Source organism: Mus caroli, unplaced genomic scaffold (assembly GCF_978045245.1).
Source record: "Mus caroli unplaced genomic scaffold, Mus_caroli_1 scaffold_20, whole genome shotgun sequence".
In the NCBI taxonomy this organism is placed as follows: domain Eukaryota; kingdom Metazoa; phylum Chordata; class Mammalia; order Rodentia; family Muridae; genus Mus; species Mus caroli.
The window spans coordinates 16,544,808-16,567,500 of record NW_028227275.1 but is presented as its reverse complement, the minus strand read 5'-3'; the positions used below and the strand labels follow the sequence as shown (position 1 = coordinate 16,567,500).

The following is a 22,693-nucleotide window of genomic DNA, read 5'->3' as shown; positions in this document are numbered from 1 at the left end:
TCTTTTGCCAGCAAGGAGGTGAGGGACTTCTTCTGGCTTAGAGAAGGGAGCTCTGGTACAAGGCTGTGTGGTGTGGTGTCCTCTAGCTCCATACTCAGTTCTGTTGGTAATCACACAACCCAGCCTGTAGAGAGGACAGGATTTTGAGCAGGGGTGGGGGTGGGGGGGTCTCAGCAGTCTTAGCCTCCTTCAGGCTCCAGTGTGTGTGTGTGTGGGGGGGGGGACTTTGGGCAGCTTCCTGCGGCTCAGCATGGGCAACCTAGGTCATACCATGGGGTAAAGGGATCAAGATCAGTCTTAGGGCAGAGGTTCTCAATCTGTGGGTTGCGACTCCTGTAGGGTCAAATGACCTTAAATGACAGGGCTTGCCTAAGACCATTAGAAAACACAGATCTTTACGTTATGATTCGTAATAGTAGTAAAATTATGAAGAAACAACAAAAAATAATTTTATGGTTGGAGCTCACCACAACATGAGGAACTGAATTAAAGGGTCACAACATTAGGAAGGTTGAGACCCCCCCTAGACTCTAGGGGTCCTCATCTGTGCCTGGTGTTGAGGATGAGGCCTAATCAGAGATTGAGCCCAGCTGCCATGTGGTACAGAGGGCATCTTACCTCCCTAGACTGAAGCCAAGTCCAAGGGCACCCAGCCAGAGACAGGGCCTGGCTGGGGAAAGAAGCTCCCGAGATAGAGGATGCTTCATGGGGTGTGGGATGAGGAAGGTCTGGCTGGCCATGTCACAGAAGCCAGCTTTGAGCTTCCAGGCTTAGGTAACCTCTAGCTAGAGAAGATGGGTGGGGAGTGGGGTGAAGGTCTGGAAACAAGGTGCAAGGGGGCTCTTATGTGTCACCCAAAGGAAGACTCCCAAGGGAAGTCCTTTTAGCCACAGACAGTTCTCTTCTGCCTGCCTTTCCCTTAGGGAAAGAGATGTCTAACGCAGCATAATCTCATAGCTCTGGGTTACAGAGGCATTCTCTCTTTGCCACCTGCCCAGTGTGATAGAGGAAAATGTGCCTCACTTTCTTCATCTGTAAAATGGGATTGATAATAGTAGGTGAGGGGTCAGGGAGATGGCTCAGTGGACCAAATCCTTACTGCTAACGATTGAAGGTTGGAGTTTCTGTTCCCAGAGCTCACATGAGAGCCAGCTGGGGTGGATGCCACCTGTCATCCCAGCACTCAAGAAGTAGAACCCTGAGGCCCACTGGCCTAGCTAGGCTAGCTTGACCTGGCTCCAGGTTCACTGAGAGCCCCCGCCTCGATAAAGTAGAGTAATGGGAGAAGACAGTCTATGTGAATGCCTGGTCTCCACAGGCACACATACATATGTGCGTGCCCACACGTTAAAACATGCATATACACACGTCAAATACACACACATACACACAAGCTACACACACATAGAGATGTATGTGAAGACAAAAGGAACTACTGTGTAAAAGTACTCCGTGTGCAGCGCGCAGTGAGCCCGGGGGCATCTTAGTTGTCTCTGTTGTTTATTATCCCCAAGGTCCCATTCCAGGCCCTCTCTCTGAAGTGACTGCACCCCTTAGTCGTTCTGTCTTAACCATGCTTCCTGCTCTGTCCTGTGTTCCGCATAAAGAGGTCTGAGGCCTGGTATGGTGGCACTTACCTGTGATCCCCGCTGCTTGGAGGATGAGACAGGAGGATCTCCAGTTTGACACCACAGCAACTTGACAGTTTGACACAGAGCAACTAAGCACAATAGTGAGACCCTATCTCAAAAAAAAAAAAAAAAAAAAAAGTCTGAGTCCTGATTGGATTGGAAATGAGCTAATATGTGTCAAGGGTATATGGATATATTAACTTATTTAACTTCTGGGCTCTGTTTTACAGATGTGAACATATAGGTACCTTGTGTTCAAGGGATTTGATGACATAGCAGGTATGTTCCTTCTCTGAGGAAGGAAGAGTCCACATCAAGACTGCCGCCTCCATTTCCCACTCTTGATGCTGCCTTCTCTGACGTTTTGGGTTCATGACAAGCCCTCTTCTTCACTAGTGTGCATTGTTCTGAGAGGCTGCCTCCTAAAGGGCGGGGTAGTGCAGTGGTGGGCGGTGAAAGGTACTGGGGAGGAAAGTGCTGGATGGCTGGTGAGATGGCGCAAGTCAAGGTGCCTGCTGCCAAGCCTGATGACCCGGGTTCAATCCCTGGGGCCGGCACAGTGGGCCGAGAGGACGGACTCCCACAATTCATCCTCTGACTCCCACATTCACTCTATGGTATGTGCACGCTCCCCATACACACACACATGAAACAAAATTCAATCAAATATTTTAAATTTCCTCAGGAACCTAAGTGGACCTTTACTTAGCATCTTGTCGCACATATGTGCACGTGCACACAAACACACCAAGAGTGTGTAGGCCTCTACCTCTCCTCTCCACGTAGCAGCTCTGGCTCCCGAGGGCTGGTTTGCCTTGTGACTATGCCTTTTCCTAGACAAGATTGCATGCCTTGTTTCCCCTGCTCTCTCTCACCCCCAGCCCATTACGAATACCTCCAGTAAGGGCCTTCCCCCCGACCCCCAATCAGACCTTGTTACTGCCTTGTCTAAGATCCCTCAGTGGCACCCCATGGCCTGCAAAGGAAAATCAAAACTTAGGAAAAATGCTGGTACTTCCCTATCTGTTTTCTTGCCCTTGTCTCTGCCCTTCCCTTACATAGATGTGTGTGTGTGTGTGTGATATATATATGTATGTGTGTGTGTGTGTATCCAGTTCCTCAACTGTTGATTCTCCCTACGCTTTCTTTCTCTAGGCCCAGGAAATGCGATTCTTCCGTCATTTAGAGTACATTTAGTTACCTTTTTCTCTGTGTGTAAGAGATTGAACCTGGGGCCTCACATATGCTAGGCAAGCAATGTCTCACTGAGATATATCCCCAGCCCCCTGGTTTTAAATTTTTGAGACAGGGTCTCACTAAGTTGCCAAGGCTTTTCCAGTTTCCAGCTTCAACCTCAAGAGCATCTGGGATGGGCCCACACTAACAGCTCAGTAGTTGAGGAACACTGACTGCTTTTGTAGAGCACCTGGGTTCAGTTCCCACAGGGTCACTCTCAACTGCCTGTAACTACAGTTCTAACAGATCACTGCTCCTCTGACCTCTCTGGGTTCTTGCATGCATGTAGTACACACACACACACATAAAAATTAAACTTAAAAACTGTAATGAGTAGCTGAGGCAAGAGGCCTGCAGCAACAGACTTATTAGCTCAGGTCTAAGCATCTGGTAAGGCCCTACGACCCTTAGCATGCAGTCTCTAATACCAACTTAGGTTTCTCTGTATCCCAATCAACCTTGAAGACACACGCCCATCATCAGCCCCAGACAGACAGGGTCTTACTATGTAGCCCTGACTTCTCTGCAACTCTATATTTAAACCAGACTGGCCTTGAACTAACTCAGAGATCAGCCTGCATCAGCCTCCTTCGAGCTGAGATTAAAGGCATACAGCAACAAGCCCGGCTGAGACTCCCCATCTTGACACTTTCAGACTTTTTCTTGGCCAACAGGTAGTGTCTTCCTTAAGAAGGGACCAGTGGCAGGGGTGAGGGGTGGGGGTGGGGTGACCAGTGTGGGATTTACATCTGCGGTCACAGTGTGCAGCACAGAGCAGAACTAGGCTTATGATGTGATGGCCTGCCTCTTGGCCTTGTCCCGGTTCAGTAGCACCTCTCTCCTGGACTTAAAAGTCCTTGGGTTTCAACACCAGTTAACACCCCGTGCCCCTGCACAGGTAGGAAGTGACTAAGCCACCCATCTGCTTCCTGAAGGATTATTTGTCTCCTACTTCAGCTAGGGGGGAAGGTCAGAAAAGGTTGTGGAGTGGGTTGAACCCCATCAACCTAGAGACTCTAAGGATGGAAATTTTCCTGAGCGTTTGACATCCAGAGGCTGCCAAACTGGATGACTTCCTTACTTTGGGTCACACTGGCACAAAGGCCCTTAGCAGCCCTGCGGGGGTCTCAGTCTTTTTTCGGATATCCTGGGAGAGGAAAAACACAAGTTTGTGTAGAGTCCAGAAAGCGGGCGCAGGGCGCAGGGGTGGGAGGTGGGGATGGGGGTGGGGTGTCCCACATCTATCCACAGAGAGCTCATCAGACACTTCCTAGCAGCCTTACACCTTGCTTTCCCTCTTTCCCCTCCTATTCTTCTTCGTTTCCCTTCCCCTTCCCACTTCTGTCCTCTCCCCCCCCCCCCCCCCCGTCTTCGCTCCTCCTTCCCACTGGTCTAGGAAGCCAGTGTCGGCTCAGGCACCCCAAAGCGAGCGGGATTTGTAAGGAGCCTTTCGGTAATCCCAGGGAGCCAGACTAGGAAATGCGCCCTCCGCTGGCGCTGGGTCGCCGTTCTCTGCGTAGCTTTTTCTCCTCCCCCCCCTCCCCCCCCCCCCCCCCCATCTGTGGCCTGTGTCTCCTGCCTGGACGCTCCAGATCCACCGCAGGGAATTCTCCAAGGGCCTGCTGAAGAGCGAAGAATCCAAGCTGAGGGGACCGGGGGTGGGGGGTGGGAGGGTTCTCTACCCACCTCTACCCTCTACCCTGTCCTGCCCTGTCTCAGGCCTGGCCAAAAGTCAGGAGCGCCTAATACAACTTCTAAAAAGAGCCCTGTGTCATTTATATTCAGGTTTTCCTCACTTACCACGGAATGTCATTTACACACACACACACACACACACACACACACACACACACACACACACGCTTTACTGTGGCCAAACGCTGGGACTTCTTTGGACCAGTTTTGCGTGGGACCTAGACGCCCCCCCCCCCCGCCTCTTAGCCCCCCCCCCCCCATCCTGAGCTCCCCCGCTGTGGCCTCGAGGCCTGTGGCCACTGTCAAGGTTAGCAGCAAAGCACTCGCTCTTTTTCTTTTCTCTTCTTTTCTTTATTTCTGTTTTTGTTTTCTTTCCTTTATTTTCTTCCTTCTTCCTCCCTCTTCTAGCGCTCCTTCTCTTCGTTTCTCCCCCTCACTTTCCCTCTCTGTTCGCTTTTCTTTCTCTTTCTGCCTCTCTTTTTTGTCGTCTGTATTTTCCTGTTCTGTTCTTCTCTCCTTCTGGGTCCCTCTCTTTCTTTGGACCTCCCTCCCCGGCCCCTTCGCTGTCCCGGGACGAAGCTCGCACGGTTTCCTGACAGTCTCCCCCCACTGCTCCGTCCTTTCCTCACTTTTTCGTTCTCCTAGGGGCCCCCCGTCTGGAGGGCTTGGGTCCGGCTCCCCCGCCGCCACGGTGATTTATTCGCCTCACTCGACGGAATCAGGTGCTGAACCGAGCCCCGGAACGAGGGAACAGATTTCTCCCAGGAAGGGTTTTGTGAACTTAACGATGCTAATTACGGGTGCGGGACGCGCTGCTGGAGGAGGAGGGGAGGCGCGCAGGGCCAAGCTGGGCCAGCTTGGGGAAAGGGTTAGGCTGCAGGCCTCCCTGGGCGCCTTCCAGAAGCCTCCCTCACGCCTCTCGTCCGGGCTTCACCCTTCCCTGGGAACTTTCCTGTCTGAGTTAACTATTAACCGTTGGTGAGAGGCAATTTTCTTCGGAATTTCAGCGATTTCCTTTTCGCCGTGGAAGCAGATTAACATGCAAACGGGGAGGCGATCGGCTCGAGTCTGTCTCTCCAAACTGTCCCGACCGCCGGACAGCGGAAAACTACAGCCCCGGCCACCCCACGCCTGCTTGAGCAGGGGCCGTGACCCAGCCAGTACCCGCAGAGAAGGTGGAAAAGCCCAGCGCTTGTGCTGGAGCAAAGTTGGGGTGGGATGGGGGCTTAACCCAGACTTAGCCAGAGACCTCAGCCGTTGGCGTGTACAGTCACACCAGAAACCCAGAAGCACCACAGCCAGATCCGGGCCCCAAGCCTTGCTCGCTGGAATGTTCAGAAGACACGGGCGAACTAAGGGAGAGAGAGCCTTCTCAGGCACGCAGACCCCCAAGCGATAACTCCCTTCCCCTCTCTTTGTCACAGCCAGGACCCCAGAGTGCGCACCCTGCTCAGGCTTCTGACCACCGCTGCAAACTTTGTTAAACTCCTTGCCCGCCCGCCCCGCGCCGGTTCTTTTCTTGCCTGGCCTGCTTTTCCTGAAGCAGGGAAAGAGAAGGTTATCACCCTCGGATCCTGAGAGTTGGGACCCCGTCTGGCTGGCACATTAGCCTCTGGCCTCCCGCCAGGCTGCCAGACAGCGGAGCATTCCTCGCTGAGACTGGTGACTGGAGCGGCCAGGCTTGCCATGGCCCCTGCTGCTGTTCCTAGGGTTGCCCTTGTCTGATTCTCCCAGGACACTTGGGACTTGTCCCAGCCTTGGGTAGTGCTAGCCTTGGCTTGCCAACCTCTTGCACAGAGGTCCTCTAGCTTCCTCTCTTCACCAGCTCTAGCCTTGAGTTAGTCTTTCCCTGCCTGCCAGGTTCTCCCAGCCTCTGGCGGGTTGCCTGTCTGTGTCTCTCTCTCTCTCTCCATGTGTGTATGTGTCTCTGTCTCTCTTGTTTGTTTCCAGGCACGGACACTGATTGCGCCTTATGAAGTTCTAACTGGTTTTGTGTCAGGAAGATCTTTCTCGCTGCTACCCAGCCTGGCGTGACGGATTAAACATCAACTAGTTAAATAAAAATTAATATCAACTGCCTCCTAACTTCTAATGTCATGTTGTTTATAACTAATGAACTGATTAGGGGATAAACACATCACGGAGACATTCGGCTTTTCTGCCTCCGCTCCATCGTCGCCTGTGCCCACTCCAATGCTTCCAGTTGCCGGCCCAGGAAAGGGGGGGTGAGGGGGGCAGGCAGGGCAGGAGGCCTAGACTGGAAGTCCCAGGGGTTGCCCCTCTCCTGCCTTGATCTCCCCCCTCTGTTCTCTCTCTCTCTCTCTCTCTCTCTCTCTCTCTCTCTCTCTCTCTCTCTCTCTCTCCTTCCTTCTTTTTCCCTTCAGTACATTTCCTTTTCTGTTTCCACCCCATTTCCTACTTTATCTCTTTTTCTTGCTTTTCCTTCTCTTCTGTCCTTCCTTCTTTCTGTTCTACCGCATGTCCATCCCTGTTCACTCCCCTGCCCTTTGTGTCTGATATCTCTCCCTCTCTGCCCCACCCCCAGTCTGAGCGTGACACCCCCCCCCCCCCTTCTATCATAGCCCAGCCTCTCTCCTCTCCTTTCTCCTTCTTCCTCCCTGGCCAGTCCAGAGTATAATAATCACCAAAGTCCTTATAACTGAGCATGTGCCCTGGATCAAAGCAAGACACAGTCATTCCCCCCAAACTTAGAAACACACACACACACACACACACACACACTTATTTAAAGGGGGAAAAAAGTGTTTTCTCCATCTTTCCTCTTCCATCTCAAAGGGATCAGGATAACAGAAAAATCCTTAAAATCTGTATCTTCCCTCTTGTCCCTGAAGCAATTATCATAAGTTCTACTACTAAATTTAATTTCAGGAGGAAAAAAACTGTTGTGGTATCTCTCCTCCCAGGCTTCAGACCCCTTACCATCCAGCCTCAGCCTCACATGGAGCGCCTCCTCCTAGGAACCCCTTTTCCTACAGATACTTAAACCCAATCACAGTTGTCGTCGTCGTGCAAACAGAGTCCTGCAGAAAGGTCCTGGTGATTTTTTTTTCCCTCCCTAAGAAGCTACAACGTTTAAACTTGGTCTGCCCTGGACCTCAGGGTCTGACAAGACAATAACAACAGAAAAAGCTTTTAAAACCAATTTAGCACACGTGAAAATGTAATTCTAATGAAGAATCAATAGGCTGGCGGATCATTTTTCCTGCGACTCCTTGGAGATCCTGAAAGAGACTTTCAATCAATGGGGCCAGTGATGAGCAAAAGGGCCCCAGAGACAGTGTGGCCCAGGAGTGAGGGCTGGTGGACAAAGAGAGACAGAACCTGAGGGAGGAGACTGGAGGGACCCAAAGGTGACAGGGTACCTTTGACTGGCATCCTTTTGTGGGTGTCTGGAGGAAGAGTAACAGAAACAAACGCTAAGAAGCTTCAATCTCTTCAAGATCACTCAGTTATTCGGACTAGCTCCTTAGCACAGTGGCTCCCAGTGCCTTCTCTATGACCTAGGTCTAACCCTGGCACTGCCCCAGCCTTGGATCCTGCCTTTAGGCATTGGCATACAAACTAGAAAACTGAGTGTGGGACCTCAGTTCAAAAGCCCCCATTCCCCAGTGAGCACTTCCCTACCTGTGTGTCTCAGAAATTGGGTCTCAACTCCTGGTTCCAGTAGGAACAAGAATACTTGATGCAAGTGTGGTTGAAATTTCTAACCATCTAAGCACACTCTGTCTCCTAAGAAACCTGGGAAAAGGGCAGGGATGGCTATCTCCATCTCAGGCACTAGGAAACAAAGACATCAAGAGCTGTGCAGCAGCGTGAGATTCCACAGGACAAGCCCCTTGTGTGCCAGTGGACACTTTTAGTTAATTCCAGCACCTGAGAGACAAAGGCAGGCGAATCTGCTAGTTCAAGTTCAACCACCCTACTCATCAGAAAATGAGTTCTAGACCAACCAGAGCTATATATAGAGAGAGATGGTTGCAAACAAGAGAAAGACCATCACCAACAACAACCATGTGTGTGTAGTGTTGCTCAGTGGGTAAAGGCATTTGGCATCCATCCTTCCTTCTCATCTGTGTTTGATTCCCTTCAGACACTATTGAAGGAGAATGAAACAACGCCTATATATGATTCCCTCTGACCACCCTATGATCTTCTTTGTGTGAATGTACACCACACACACACACACACACACACACTGTTACTGTCACACACAAGTCACCATCTCTTGTACAGTAAGAGAGAGATCACGTGATGACTGTGTGTATTAGCTAGACTTTAGTTGTGCACACTGCTCTCCTATCCAAGGCCATGGAATATAACAAGGAAACAAAATATTAGATAATGTCTCATTGCATATTCCTGGCTGGCCTAGAACTTGCTATCTAGATCAGGTTGGTCTCAAATTCATAGACATCTGCCTTCCTCTGCGGCATGAGTCTTGAGATTAAATGTGTGCACCACCTTGGCCAGTGAAGGCTGTTGTTGTTTAAAAAATATATATATACGTTTTTATGTATTTGGATTGGAAAATCACTGTTGGGCAAGGAGGAGGAAGAGAAGGAAGACAACAACCAAAGAAGTCTAATGTCTGAAGCTAAACATGTTGTAAGCCAGGCCTGAGGCCTCACATCTAACTCAGTGGTAGAGTTCCTAGATGGGACGAGTCCTGAGTTCAATTCCCAGTACTGCTGGAAAAGAAAGTCAATTAGGCGATGATGATGATGATCTGTCTAGAAAACTACCTTGCTATTGGAGGTGCAGGCTTGCTGCGGTTCCCCGTGCCTCTCCAGCTTCCTGTTTCTGGCTGTACAATCTCTGTCATGGAGGGGGCTGGGAACCCAGAGATCAACTTCCAGTTGACTTCAAGAGTCAGTTGGACCTGAGTCGCTTTACAACTCTTGCCTTGATCCTCTCTCTCTCTCTCTCTCTCTCTCTCTCTCTCTCTCTCTCTCTCTCTCTCTCTCTCTCTCGTGTGTGTGTGTGTGTGTGTGTGTGTGTGTGTGTGTGTGTGACAGAGACAGAGAGACAGAAACAAAGAGACAGAGACGGGGGAGGGGAGAGGGAGAGGGAGAGAGAGAGAGACAGAGGGAGGGGGAGGGGAGGCGGGGGAGAGAGAGGGAGGGGGAGGGGGAGGGGGGAGAGAGAGAGAGAGAGAGAGAGAGAGAGAATGAATGAGAAGCAGCACCATAAACCTCTACTTGCACACAAGGCTTGACCAGTGCTATCCTGGACAAGCACTCAGGTTTGGTTATGAGAACAAGCCTCTAAGAGAGAAAGTCCCTGGGCAAGCAAGATAAAACAGAACAAACAGGCAAAGGGACCACAGGAAGGGCAGGCACCTCAGTGTGTACCAGGTGCACATGCGCGGGCTTCTGAAAGAAGTGGAAGTACAAGCAGGCTCATAGAAGAATAATGTGTTCTGGGAGATTTACAGAATTTATGGTCAAAGTTGGAGAGATGTAAATTCCCGATTGAGAGGGGATGCTGTAGGGCCAGGGAAAGTGGGCCTTTGATCACGGATGAAAGCACCGGTGTGGTTACAAAGGGTGTGAGTCTGAAGGCCCAAGAAACTTGGGGCGGGGGGGGGGTCATAATAGGGCAGAAAGGCTGTGTTCAAATGGTGGCCGGTGGCGGAATGAAAACAGGGAGGGGAGGGCCCTTCCTTCTTCCCTTGGTTCTCACTATCTCTTCAAGGACCTCAGGACTTTTTCCTTTTATCCTAAAGTTTTTGTTTGTTGAAAAGAGAATAAGGTCCAGAGCAGACGGGCTTGTAACCAAGTCGGGGAGCAGCGAGCGCCAGGATGAACACATTAGGGATGGGGCTTCAGGGAAAGACTGTGTGGTCCGCAAAAGTTGGAGTGCATTTTTGTAGACTTTAGAAGCTAAGCTGAGAGCCCGGCGGAGTGAATTTGGGAAGTCTTGGGGAAGGGGACTTGCACAAAGTTGGAGAGAGAGCAAGGGCCTGAGCCTGTGCAGACTGTAATTTGGAGGGGGGCGTGTGACTGTGAAGATGAGGGGGTGGGGTAAGAGGGTTTGCAGGCGTTTAGACCCGAGGTTTGGTCTTCGGGTGCCTCTGGGTAGCGAGGGTGTGGGTGTTGGCTTGCCTGCAGGGCTGGGGGCCTCAGTGCGTGTGCGCGCCTGTGCGCGGCCCGGGAGAGCCCGCGGCGCCTCGGCCGGTGGCTGTGCTCGGCGGCCGGCTGTGCGAGCGAGTGCGCGAACAGAGCGAAGCGCACAGCCCGCCCTGGCGGCCAGCAGCCGCGATTATCTGAGCCGCTCTGTTGCGGGTGGCTGCTCCTGGATCTCCCGGCTGCGGCGGCCAAGGCGAGACTGACTGTGGGGCGGCGAAGGAGCCGGGGAGCCAAGACTCAGGCTCGGGCAGCATGGAACAGCGTGCAAGTCGAGCAGGTAAGACCTAGGACCCTTTGGCAGCCAAGGGTGGGAGTGAGGGCGGGAAGGGGGGCGCTGGATCAGTGGAGAAGGATGCGGGCTGTGTAGCTGAGGGTGGGTTTCACTCTTCTTTCCTCCCCGGGTATGGTCCCCAGCAGGCGACTGTGAGGGCTGTGAAAAAGAGGTTCTGTGGATGCTTTTCTTGGGGGGAGGGGGGCTCTAAAGCCTCTCCTCCTGCTGACCTCTAAATCTTCTATTGAAAACTTTCCACCCAGGAGTTTTACAACTTCCCTTTGCAGAACTTGGCTTTTCCTTTCTATGGAGTGCTTTAGGACTTGATCATTCTGATTTCTCTCTGGGCATAAATATTTTACACAACTTTCCTCAAGTTGGAAACACTGGGCAGGTTAATTTCCTGTGATGAGTGTATATATATATATATATATATATATATATATATATATATATATATACTGTATGCACATGTGTGAGGTTTTGAGGTTTTGAGTATTTCATTATGAGCAGTAACATAGAGGAACACACACATACACTCCTTTTTAAAAAAATCAAGAGCGGTTCAAGGGAGGCCTAGGGGAAAGATGGCAGGCGCCAGGGGTTCTGGATGGGGAGGAGAATCTGAAACTGACAATCCAAAGAGCTGTTAGGGCCTCTGCTTTCTTTCCCTTCCCCCTCTTCTCCAGACCTGCCAACTCAGCTGTGACTGCCCACTGGGTGTCCTGGTGTAGTGCAAGGGTGGGGCGCCAAGTCCCCAAGCTGAGCCTGGTAGTGACTGAGAGCTCTGGATCCGGTTTCCAGAGTTAGCCAAATAATTCTGTAGAGGTCAAGGCCTAACTTGGGGCCTTTTCTCTTCACTCCGCACCTCTCCAAATCTCATTTCTCCCTACCCCACGACCCCAGCTCAAGTTCACTTCTTTCAACTGGTAATTCAGGTGCTCCTGCCTGCCCCCCCCCAGCAGCCCCCCCCCGTACCCCCTTCTGCCAGCTCTTACTTTAGCTTCTTGGATCAATCCTTGAACTGTCCCCATCTTCTCTAGGGCCTTGTCCCTACTAAAGAAACTGAGACCCAGTGAGTGTCAGGTGTGGCCTCGTGGGCTTTTAGGACTCTGGGCAGACCCTCCACTCAGAGGTTTAAGTAGGGAGATCAATAGCAAACAGTTGTAATGATCTAATTAATTATGGCAAAATTAAAAGCGAGTATAAAATCAATCTCTGATGGTGTTGAAGATGGAATTCAATTGAGAGCCCATCTGTGCACCCCCTCGACCGTATAAATATGCAGCCCAAGGACAGACCTAATGGCTGAGCCTTTCTGCAAGCCTCTCTCCCCCTTTCTTCCTTTCCTACACAGCGTTTCTCCACCTCACTCTCTCTGGATCTATCTTGCCTCTTGCCCCTGCCCCTCCTTCCCAGGACCCCTTTGCTTGAGTTGGAACACATCCATCCTTTCTCTTTGCAGCCGCCTCTCCCTGACTTACAGACTAAGGTGCCTAGACTGGGCTCCCAGTCCCAGCAAGCAGCCGGTCACAAGCTTCCTGCTCAGCCCCTCAGGAAGGAAAAGGCAGAGAACAGAGAGAGGCAGTCCCTGTGATCCTGTCAGGATTCTTATTCCAAGTTACAAGTGGGACACTAGAAGGACCCGGGTGCTTCCCACTTACCCTAGGCGCACCCAATGGTCTAGGAAAGTGGCTACAGCTTAGGCTTGCCGGGTATTTGCCTAAATAGGGAGAAGCTGCCGAACTTGGCGGGAAGCAGGAAACGTTGAAGAGGGAAAATGGCTATTTCTTTCGAGATATCCCCACTGCCAAGCCAAGCTGAAGTCCCCCTCCCTCCTGGCCGCATTATTTATTTATTTATTTATTTTACTCTTTCTCTCTTCCACTCTTCCTGATCCTCTGTCTCCAGTCTCTTCACCAAAGATTTGTCCGGCTGCTGCAAAGCTCCCTCAGTGCCCTGTGGCCCCTGTGTGGCTCCCCATGGATCTTTTGCAATCTGTCTGTTCAAACTGACAGTGACTTACAGAAGAACAGGGGAGCCAGCAAGCAAATCTACCCAATGGCAGCACTAGCGGGAGCGCTCCAACCGGGTTTACGTGAGATGCGGGTTCTATTTGCTTTCCCTGGCCTGGTTCTGAGCAGCAATAGCAACAAATGTGGAAAGGGTAAAGAAAAGAGAAAGAAGGGTCAATCGGCACTAGGTAGTTGGGATTCTCAGCACCCAGGTATAAAACAGAGAGCCTCTCTCTTTCTCTGCCCTGTCCCTATCCCTGTGAGGCCCAAAGTGGACTCCCAGATTCCCACTGAGTTCCCACGGTTTTGTGGTTGTGGTGGTTTCCCTCAGAGATCTTCTTCCTGATCCATTCACTGGGTCTTCAGAGCCTGGGGGAAGACACAGCCTGACACCTCCCTCCCTCCCTCTTTTGCTGGGACTTTTCACCCCGTTATTAATTGCTGTGTTGACCTGCAAGATTGATTGGCAGCCCTGCTGGAAGAGGCTGGGCAGCCTCGCCCGGCCTCAGAGCAGCCTGGGCTGAGGGCTGAGTGGGGAGGGGGAGGCGCTGGAAATGAGTCCGGGGGCTTCTACCTCAGCCCAGCATGGAACACAGCTGTTTGCCTAAACGTCACTGCTCAAAAAAAAAAAAAAAAAAAAAGTACAGCACTCAAACACATTCAGCCAAACACCTCACAAGAGATGCTCTGCCTTTAAAGACACCAGGAATTCTCCTAATTGATTTAGACATTGAAAGGGTTTTTTGCTCCCTTCCTTAATCAGTTTCATCAATGTATTCGTTAGCCACGGGTCTATCTAGAGCTCATTGCCAGCCTAGACGTGGTAGGAGAACTCCCGAGTCTGAGCCCCCTTCTCTCCTAGCTTCACTTTGGGCTGCTTTTTCTTTTTAGGGACAGTGGCAGAAATGTAAGAGACAACCCTGGACACAGATGACCTTAAAGTCTCAAACCAAATCATCCCCTTTCTGGCCAAAGAAGGGAACTTGATCTGGCCCCCTTAAAAAAAAATGTTTCTGCTCCAGCAAAGTTGGAAGGAATAAATAGGTGCTCTGGTTTGCAGGGAGCAGAAGGCAGAGGCTTGCAGCACCAAAAGCAGAAATCTAACCCTTAGCAGAGACCTTCCCTCCCCATCTCTTTCCACCAATCTGTCACCTCCAAGCTCACATACTTACAAGACCCCCAACCCAGGCAGCTGCTTCTACTCCGGACTAGAGTCCCTATCCTGACCCGAGGTCACAGGACGTCGGGCCAGATCCCCGGAGGGAGTCTAAGCAAGGCTTGGTGGCAGAGGCAGGCTTGTACAAACCTTGGTCTGCCTCACTCCCCCGAAACCCTTTCCTAGGGCCTCCTCCCACCCCCCACCCCCCAACTCAGCCTGCCCTTCTTGCCCCTGGGTCCTCTCTCCCCTCCTCTCCGGTCCTTTGTTTTCAGCCACCTTGCAGCCCTTCCCCAGCCTCGGTGGCCGTGCCCACAAGGCCTCCCTTGCCTCGCTGGCGGGTTTCGCTCTGCCTTACCGGCTCCCGGCTCAGGCGCGCTCCGCCTGCTCCTCACATCCACACAGCTGCGGCGAGAGGAGGAAGGGAGGGCGGCGCGCGGATGGATCCGAGACAGTGGATTTGGTGTCTGCTCGCAACTCCCGGGAAACTCTGCCCTGGTGCTCCCGCCCCTCTCCAACTATTCCTCGCCACGGCAGGGCCGAGAGCCCTCCTTCGCACACAGCCCCTTCCCTTGCCGAAGTGTTAGCCCTGGCTATTCAGCCGCTACCCCTAGCTTCCCCTCATCTGGAGTTATCCAGCACTCAGTTGCCTTTCAACTACCTCTTGCTACCTCCTGTCCCCTCCCTCTGCGGTCCCTGTAGTAGCTGTGGCGGTGGCGGGTGGCGCTGGGGACACCCCGGATCAGCCAGCACAGTCTCCCTCCACCACAGCCCGGTGAGCCGCGGGCTCCAGCAGGCTAAGAGGAAGTTAATCATTACTTCCCCACCAACACTCAGCCACCCTTGGACTCTCACCCAGGCTCAGAGGAGGAGGGGGCAGATGGCCCGGTGGAGACCGGCTTTGCCCAGCCAGCCTCAGCAGGCCTTCAAGGGACAGTTCTCTTTTCGGTGGTCTCAGCACCCACTTTGAGTCCTCGTTTTTCACCTCTTCTCCCCTCCCTCTGCCTCCTCTTAGGCTCTGCCCACTGTCTCATCTCTACTCAGTCTTTGGCAAGTTGACTGCAGGTTCTGGGAGGACCAACTCTCTTTGTTTGGAACCGGACAGAATGGGATTTCCTTCCCCAGCCTCTGCCAAAGGTTTTGGTTTTTTGTTTTTTTTTTAATGGTGTGGCCCATAGGGGACCGCGCCTCCAGTCCCAATTAACCCGATGGTTGGGGATGTGGGTGAGAAATTGAACTGATCTAGCGGTTATAGTAGACTTGGGGTGGGGGTGAGGGGGCGTTAAGGAAGTAGGATTGGAGGAGTGGCAAAAGAGATGAAGAGAAACCTGGATGGGTGTGGTATAGTCAAAAGGGAAGGGGCGGGAGTGTGGAAAGAAGTATTAGAGGAAGGAGAAGCAGTGGGAAAACCAGGGACATCTATGGGGTAGGAGTAGGATGGAAAACACCCCCAGCCTGGCAGCCTGCAAGCTCGGGTTCCTCCCTTCCCTCTTTGTGGGCGTCAGGTGTTCAGAAAGCTGGACTATTACACCTTCCTCTACTATAGAAATGTCTGCCTTACAAGGTGTCCACTGGTGGGCTCCATAGTGGACAAGTGTAATTATCCCCATTTTACAGGTGAGTAAACTGGGGTCTACAGAAGTAAAGAGACTGTGCAGGCCGACTTCTCCTTCCTGTAGGCTGTAGGGTGAATGGTTGCTTTTAGCAGTCTTTCATGAGTGCTCGGGGCTAGTACTATTCAGGTCTGAGCTAGGGGTTAGATTATCCATCCTGATTTTGGGGGTCTCCTTGATTCTTCCCCCCCCAAGCTTTTCCTCTTTGGTCATAGTTCTCCACTCCTACTGTGTGAGCCTGTTGGCCATGTTTTGACTATTTTTAAACCCCCCCTCCCAGTTCAGTGGTCCACAGGCCGCCACCTGGCTGACCCGTGCCAGTATGAGGCCCCTTTGGTGGCCAAGTGGTTTGTATTGTCGTTGCTCCTCAAAGGGGCTGTGAAGGGCCTGAGAGGTTGCTAGGTCCTCTTATGAAGGGAAGCAGGGTTAAAGGGAGGAGGGGCCAGAAAGGATAAAGGCTCAGCACGTGCGCGCCGCCTCATCAGGACCAACCGACCAGGCGGGCGGGGCCAGCTGGCAGTCAGGACCCCCGGGATTCTCGTGGGGTGTCCAAATATTGGGAACAAAGGCGGGAAAAGAAGAGAACAGGAGGGAGGGAGAAAGGGAGAGCGCGAGGAAGCAGAAATTAGGGGGTCTTAGATGAAAAAAAAAGTAGCTTTAGGGAGAATGTGCTGTGGAGTGTGAAATTGCAGCCCACGGTGCTCCATATTGTACCAGAAGCTCTTCCAAAAAAAAAAAAAAAAAATCCTCCAATGTGACCAGAAAGCCGGCTAGGCAGGGGGAGGGGTGAGGGAGGGGCCTGGCGGGAACCGGCCAGGCAGGGCAGGAGAGGGGCCTTGGAGCGGTCACCCACTGCCAGGGACCTGGACGTCTAGGGTACACCCTCCAAGGGCCCACTCGGAGGGCAAATGGCCCGCGGGTATGCGACCTAGAGTTTGATTGTAAGAACTTTTTTCTTTGCTTTTTTGTTGGTGGAGATGGTGAGTTCCAAACGGAAATGATGCTGAGCTGCCTAGCAGCTTCTCAGCCTTCGCTTTCTCCCTCTTTCGATCCTGCTTTCCTTTCCTTAGGACCAGTTTTGTTTTGTTTTCATGTCCCTTCATTCTAAACACCCCCCCCCACACACTTTAATGCATTTAATTTGGTCTGCGCTGTAGGGAGCATTTCCTAGGGAGGTACGCTTAATTTCGGAATTTCTAATCCCCTCCCTCAGAGCTAAGGCCATAGCTCCCCATGCTACTCCCCGGGAGGTAGAGGGAGAAAAGACAAGCAGGGCGGGGGGGGGGCGGGGGAGGGGCACAGCTGGATGCTTCACTGCAGCGCGGGACGGGGGGGGGGCGCGGGGGTGTTGCTTGCCAGGTCGTCGGTGACACAGCCACCTTCGAGAACTGCTCGAGGCCCCTGTGTGACGGGGTCAGGATCAGGATCCTGTGAGCAGAAGAGAGGCAGTCATGTCACGCCCCCGCCCCCGCCCCCAGCAAAAGAGTAAAGAAAGGGGGCCTGGGTGAGCGGGGTTAGCAGACAGGATCTCTGCGTGCACTTTACTTATGCATGATCCGCCCACAGACGCATTAAAATCTGGGGTATAAGTCACACGCGGCTTGGGACACCTTTGCATAAGTATATACGAGAGGGCCTTCTTAGCAGGACCGCAAGCCTCCTGCCCACCCAACACTCACGCAGAGCAGGCCCGCTCCAGCGGAGAACCAGCTCGACCTTAGGCTTTCGGAAGGGAGGTAGTAGGAGTGGGGCCGCCAGGCGCCAAGCGAGCAAGGCAGAGGTGGCAGCAGAGAAGGCGAAGGAACTGAGATCCACAAGGAAGATTTATTGGGCAGATCAGATGCACAGAGGCGACTAATGAAGCAAATCCCGAGATGGGTATCAGAGCAACTCCCCAAAAGTTTATTTGCCTTTAAATTTCCGCAGGGAGGCGGGCGCCTTGTTTGAAGTGTAAATGCCCCTAGGTTGGGGGGGGGGTGTTGAAGGGCTGCTTTGAAAACACTAGAGAGAAAAGGTTCATTTAGAGTCAGATGAGGGAAAAGCAACCAAGCCTGACAGGTCGAGCCCTGGCTGTGTTTGGGGTTGAGTTGTTGTCTTTCTTTTTCTTTCCTCCCTTTCCTCTTCTTTCTTCTTTTCTTTTTCTACTCTTTCCCCTTCTGTTAGGGCCCATAGAAGAAGAAAAAGAACAGGAAAGGGGGAGTCAGAAGGAGAGGCCAGCGAGGAGGGACATCTGCAAATCAGCCCTGCCTTCTGAAGTCCAAAGAGAGGGCTGTGCAGAGGCTAACGGGCTTCCAAAGCAGCAGGGTAGATCGCCTTTTGATTATCTAGACCCAGAAACCAGCTGGAAAACTAACAGGGAAACTGGAGGTGGGTGGGTGTGTCCCAAGAACAAGGACCGGGAAGGCATGCCTGAGCTTTCTGGAGCTAGACTATCACTAGCCCTCATTCCTAAGAGGATGTATGTGGCAGGTACTTGCGTGAGTGCAACTTCAAAAGTGTTTTACCAATTGAATTGTTAGTTCTCTTCACAAAATGTAAAGTTCGACCCCACTCCCATTCTTATGGGGAAATATCCATTGTCTATGTTCACATTGCATAGGACGTGAAACATGAAACTACATTTCAGTGCTAGAGGACTCTGGATCTCTGTTGGAGTGAGGAATTCTGCTGAGTTTTGTTTCCTCAACAGACATACCAAGACTTAACTTAAGCACACCCAACAAGAGTTTCCTTATGAACTCTTCTGAATGCTCCCCACCTCAAATTCTGGATTGTTTGCTTCTTCAAAGGAAGCTAAGGTACTGCGGTTACTACCACCTTAGAGGTTCTGGCTCCCCAGTATGGGAGCTGACCCTTTTAGGCTGAAATAACTCTGTTTCCACACTCCCCCCCCCCTTTTCTGTTCCCTATGAGAAGTTAGTGCGTGTTGCTGAGGTTGTGAGGTTGTGAGATTTGGCCAAAGCAAACCCGGGAGCGCCATCTACAGGCCTTGAGAGGAAGGCATTGGCTTTCCTGGCAGGACCCCTGAGCCTCCTAGTCTCCTGCCCAGGGGAACCTAGTCCTCAACCCAAAGGAAGTGGGGGACAGGGTGGTGGTGGGCAGATGGAGAGGTGGTTTATTTTTATTTTTATTTTTTTAGTTTCTTACTTTCCAGCAGTTACTCTGCAATTGGATTAATCTAGTCGGGAATTTCCAGGAGACCGGGCAAAGGCCCAGATCCCAGCAGACCCAGCTCCCCTTGGAATGGAAAGCTCAGAATCCGGTGTAGCTGAGCCTGGCCTGAAACTCACCCAGAATGTGGGCGGTTCTAAATGCCCGGTAGGAGTCAGTCTGAGACGGGCTGAGTCTAGTGGGTGCTTCCCCCAACCCCATCTACTGCGGAGGCTTTTTGGCTATAGGGACAGGGGCACTGTCTACACTCATTGACCTTCCTCTGGGCTGCAGGAACTGCAGACAACGCCAAGGAGTCTTGGGTCCGCCGGGCAAGAAAGCTGTGTTTCTCAGCTTGAGCTTCCTGGAGCCGCCCTTTCTCAGACCCAGGGAAGCCTGGGAGGAGGGAGCGAAAGGGGGGGGGGGAGTTAAAACATCAGCTGAAGTGCCAAGATGATTTATGAGACTAGGGAAAATATTTCATAAAGATCTCCTGGATATTCTGTACTTAACCAGTTAGGAGACAAAGGGCTTCTCTCGCTTAGTGCGTGCGAGAAGACCCCAGCGAACAAGGGAGCGAGTGCGGGCCAGCCTGCAGAGACTGGGCCAGCGGCTCCGGTAGGAGCCGGGCCAGGCCGGCGTGCTGCGCCAGCTGCGCTCGCTCGGGATCCGCAGAGCTAGCGGCGGGCGGCGCTCAGTCGCGTTCATAGCCTCCTCTTCTCCCCAGCCGGGGAGAGAGAACGCCTTGGTCCCGCCTTGGGCTTCTGCATCCTCTCTCGCTGCCGCGGACAAGCCGCTGCGCACCTTCTCCCGGCACAGTCCCTTCCCTAGCTACCCGAGGGTCCAGGTGCCAAGTTCCCTGGCTCTCCTGCCATCCGTTGGGTCCCACCAAGGCAGGTGGGTTCTAGCCAGAGGCCTCTAGCTTGATTCCAAACCAGGCGTCTGGAATGCCCAGACTCCGGGGAGGGGGTGCGCGCCACCGCGTGTGGGACGGGAGGGGACAAACTGCTGGGCACTTTGCCCCGGAATGAGAATCAGGCGTGCGTGGATGGGAAGGTACCACAGGAGGAAAAGGCGAAAGGGAAGGACCAGAGGGAAAGGGAGAGAGGAAGGAAGACACAGGGAGAAACGGAAGGGAACTCAGTGCAAGGGTAGCCGAGTTAGGACAGGGGCTGCGGACTCGCGGGTGTCTGGGATTTGCGGGCATTGGCCGGTGGATGGCAGGGCCGGGCGAGTTAGGACTGAGAGCCTGGCTTCGGAGCGCCGCGCGCTCGGAGGCCCTCTGTGGTTGCCTGAATATTCATTAGGCTGGCCGCTCTTTATCCTTATCTAACGTTTATCTTCTCGGCGAGTTTCGTTTCTCAGTGTAGTTTTAATCCGGGGCTCCCATTCCTCCTCCCCCTGGCCCGCTCCTCACCCTCCCTCTTCCTTCGCCCCCTGCTCCCTCCCGTTTCCCCCCCCCCCCTCCCCGGCCCTCCCCTCGCCGGCACCGGAGTGACAGGCGCGGGGCCCTCCTTGCCGAAGCTCGGGGCTCCGGCGCTGGCGAATCACAGAGTGGTGGAATCTATTGCCTTTGTCTGACAAGTCATCCATCTCCCGGCGCGGGGAGGAGGAGGGGGTCTGGAGGGGGCTTTGCAGCTTTTAGAGAGACACACACCGGGAGCCCAGGCTCCAGTCTCCGGCCGAGTCTTCTTGCAGCCGCAACCCACCTGGGGCCAGCCCAGCGCTGCGGGCGCCGCTCGGCTCCTAGGCTGCCTCCCTCCCTCCTGGCCTTTCGGCCGCCGCGGCGCGCGCCTGCCTTTTCCGGGGGCGGGGGCCGGCTCGCGCGCTCCCCTCCCGCGGGCGCCCGCTTGGACATCCCGGGGATTGCTACTTCTCTGCCAACTTCGCCAACTCGCCGGCACTTGGAGCGGCCCGGCTCCCCTCCTGGCGCCCTCGGGCCGCCCCCGCCCTGAGCTCTCTTGGTTCAGAGCCTCTCGGACAACCCGGTTCCAAGGGAGCTGAGTGAGCCGTCCTCCCTATCCGGCCTCAGCTCTGGCCGCAGCTGGCGCGCGAGCCATGCGCCCCAAGTGCCCCTTGGTCCAGCCCGTCTCCCGGGGGCTGCGTTGCTGACTGCCCAGCCGCGTGCCCCAACGGTGGCAAGTTGCAGCCTCTGCGGTCGCAAACCCCAGCGGGCCCGGAGGAGTCCCGGCGTGGAGCGCGGCGCGGCGCCCCCCGCCCTCGCTTGCCCCCCAGCAGTCGGGCGCCCGCTCACTCTCCCTCCCCCACCGTCCCTTCCTTTTCTCCTCAAGTCCTGAAGTTGAGTTTGAGAGGCGACACGGCGGCGGCGGCCGCGTTGCTCCCGCTCCTCTGCCTCCCGATGGATATGCACTGCAAAGCAGACCCCTTCTCCGCGATGCACCGTGAGTACCGGCGCCCGGCTCCTGTCTCGGTTCCAACCCCATGTAGCCCCAGAGCGGTCCGGTCCCCTACGCTCAGGTCTCACCCTAGAGGCCACACCGGCCTTTCCCCGTCCCTCCTTTCGTCCTTTCTCTTACCTAGTGTTTCTCACGCCTTCAGCCACTGTTCTGCTTTTTGCCACGCCATACTCACGGTTCTGCCTGCCTTTACTACTACCTTCACTAGTGTCTCACCTCCCTCGGCTCCTTCCACCTGCTCCTCCTTACCTCTCGGGATCCATAACCCTGGGCCCAGGTTCCAGCCACCCACCCCCTAGTCAGCCTTTGCCCTGGACTAAAGGACTAATTGGCAGTAGTTTTCAGGCTGTTCTCTCTCTCTCTCTCTCTCTCTCTCTCTCTCTCTCTCTCTCTCTCTCTCTCTCTCTTCCCTCATCTTTACCTTCCTCAAACTTAGAGTTGTGGGTAATCGTGAGGAGGCTCCTAGTTTGGGCAGCCTTGGTGTCAGGACAATTGTGCCTAAGATCCTGGGGGTGTGACCCCCTTCTGAGCCTAAGCTCTCAGCGCCTCTTGTTCCCTTCGGCTTAGTTAAGGCTTCCTGGGGGGCCGCTTTGCTACATCCCACCCTCACCTCTTCTCCCCCCCCCCCTTTCCCTTCCCTTTTAGCTAGGAACAGGAGAGTGGCAGGAAACTGTGGTCACTTTTTTTTTTTTTAACTTTGCCCAGGGAAATGATCGTTCTAAAAAAAACAATGAAGGATTTTGAGAAGAAATCAAAGTCAGGGAGAGAGGTAGTAGTAGAGCCGTCCAGGCCAGCACCTGGATGCTGTGCACTCGAGAGACTTCCTTGCCTGTCTCCACTCTCTGTCGAGGACCATTCAGCCAGCGCCCTGGCCAGGGGGTCAGCAAGAATGGATATAATCAGAGGGAAAGAACAAAAGAAAGACAAATGCCAAGGCTGAGGAGAAAGGAAAGAGAAATCAAACCAAGAGGGGGGAAAAGCAAGGAAAGAAAATTAAAAGGATGTTGGGGAAGAGAAATAAGAAAATAGGAATAGAGGAAATATCATAATGATATTTGAATGCATCTAATTCATAACGGCTCTTTAGCTTCAAAAACTATTTGTCAGGTATCTCCCCTTGCTTAAAAAGATAAATAATATTCCAAGTAGAAAAGCCCTCCCCATCTATAGATTAATAATTAAGGATAATTTGTAACTTTCCACAAGGTAACTTTTAGACCTAGCCTGATTTGTGCTTTAAAACGCGATCCAAGAGGGAGCCGTGTTTTGTTTGTTTCCTAAGCACATATTGAGCTTCACTGGACGATTAAAAAACAAAAAAAACCAAAAAACTCCTGCAATAAAATATAGTTCCCTAAAT

The 22,693-nt window shown here is 53.0% G+C and overlaps 1 protein-coding gene across 5 annotated transcripts in view; it reads left to right on the top strand.

Moving 5' to 3' along the window:
- The first annotated feature begins 10,814 nt into the window (after positions 1-10,814).
- The window catches only part of Pax2 (paired box 2), a 90,786-nt gene continuing 78,907 nt past the window's right edge, over positions 10,815-22,693 (top strand). For all 5 annotated transcript variants that reach the window (XM_029472889.2, XM_029472896.2, XM_029472892.2 and 2 more), the window contains exons 1-2: positions 10,815-10,988; positions 21,208-21,318. In XM_029472889.2, coding sequence (XP_029328749.1) covers positions 10,964-10,988; positions 21,208-21,318 — 136 coding nt within the window. In that variant the 5' untranslated portion in view covers positions 10,815-10,963. The remainder of the gene's footprint in view (positions 10,989-21,207; positions 21,319-22,693) is intronic.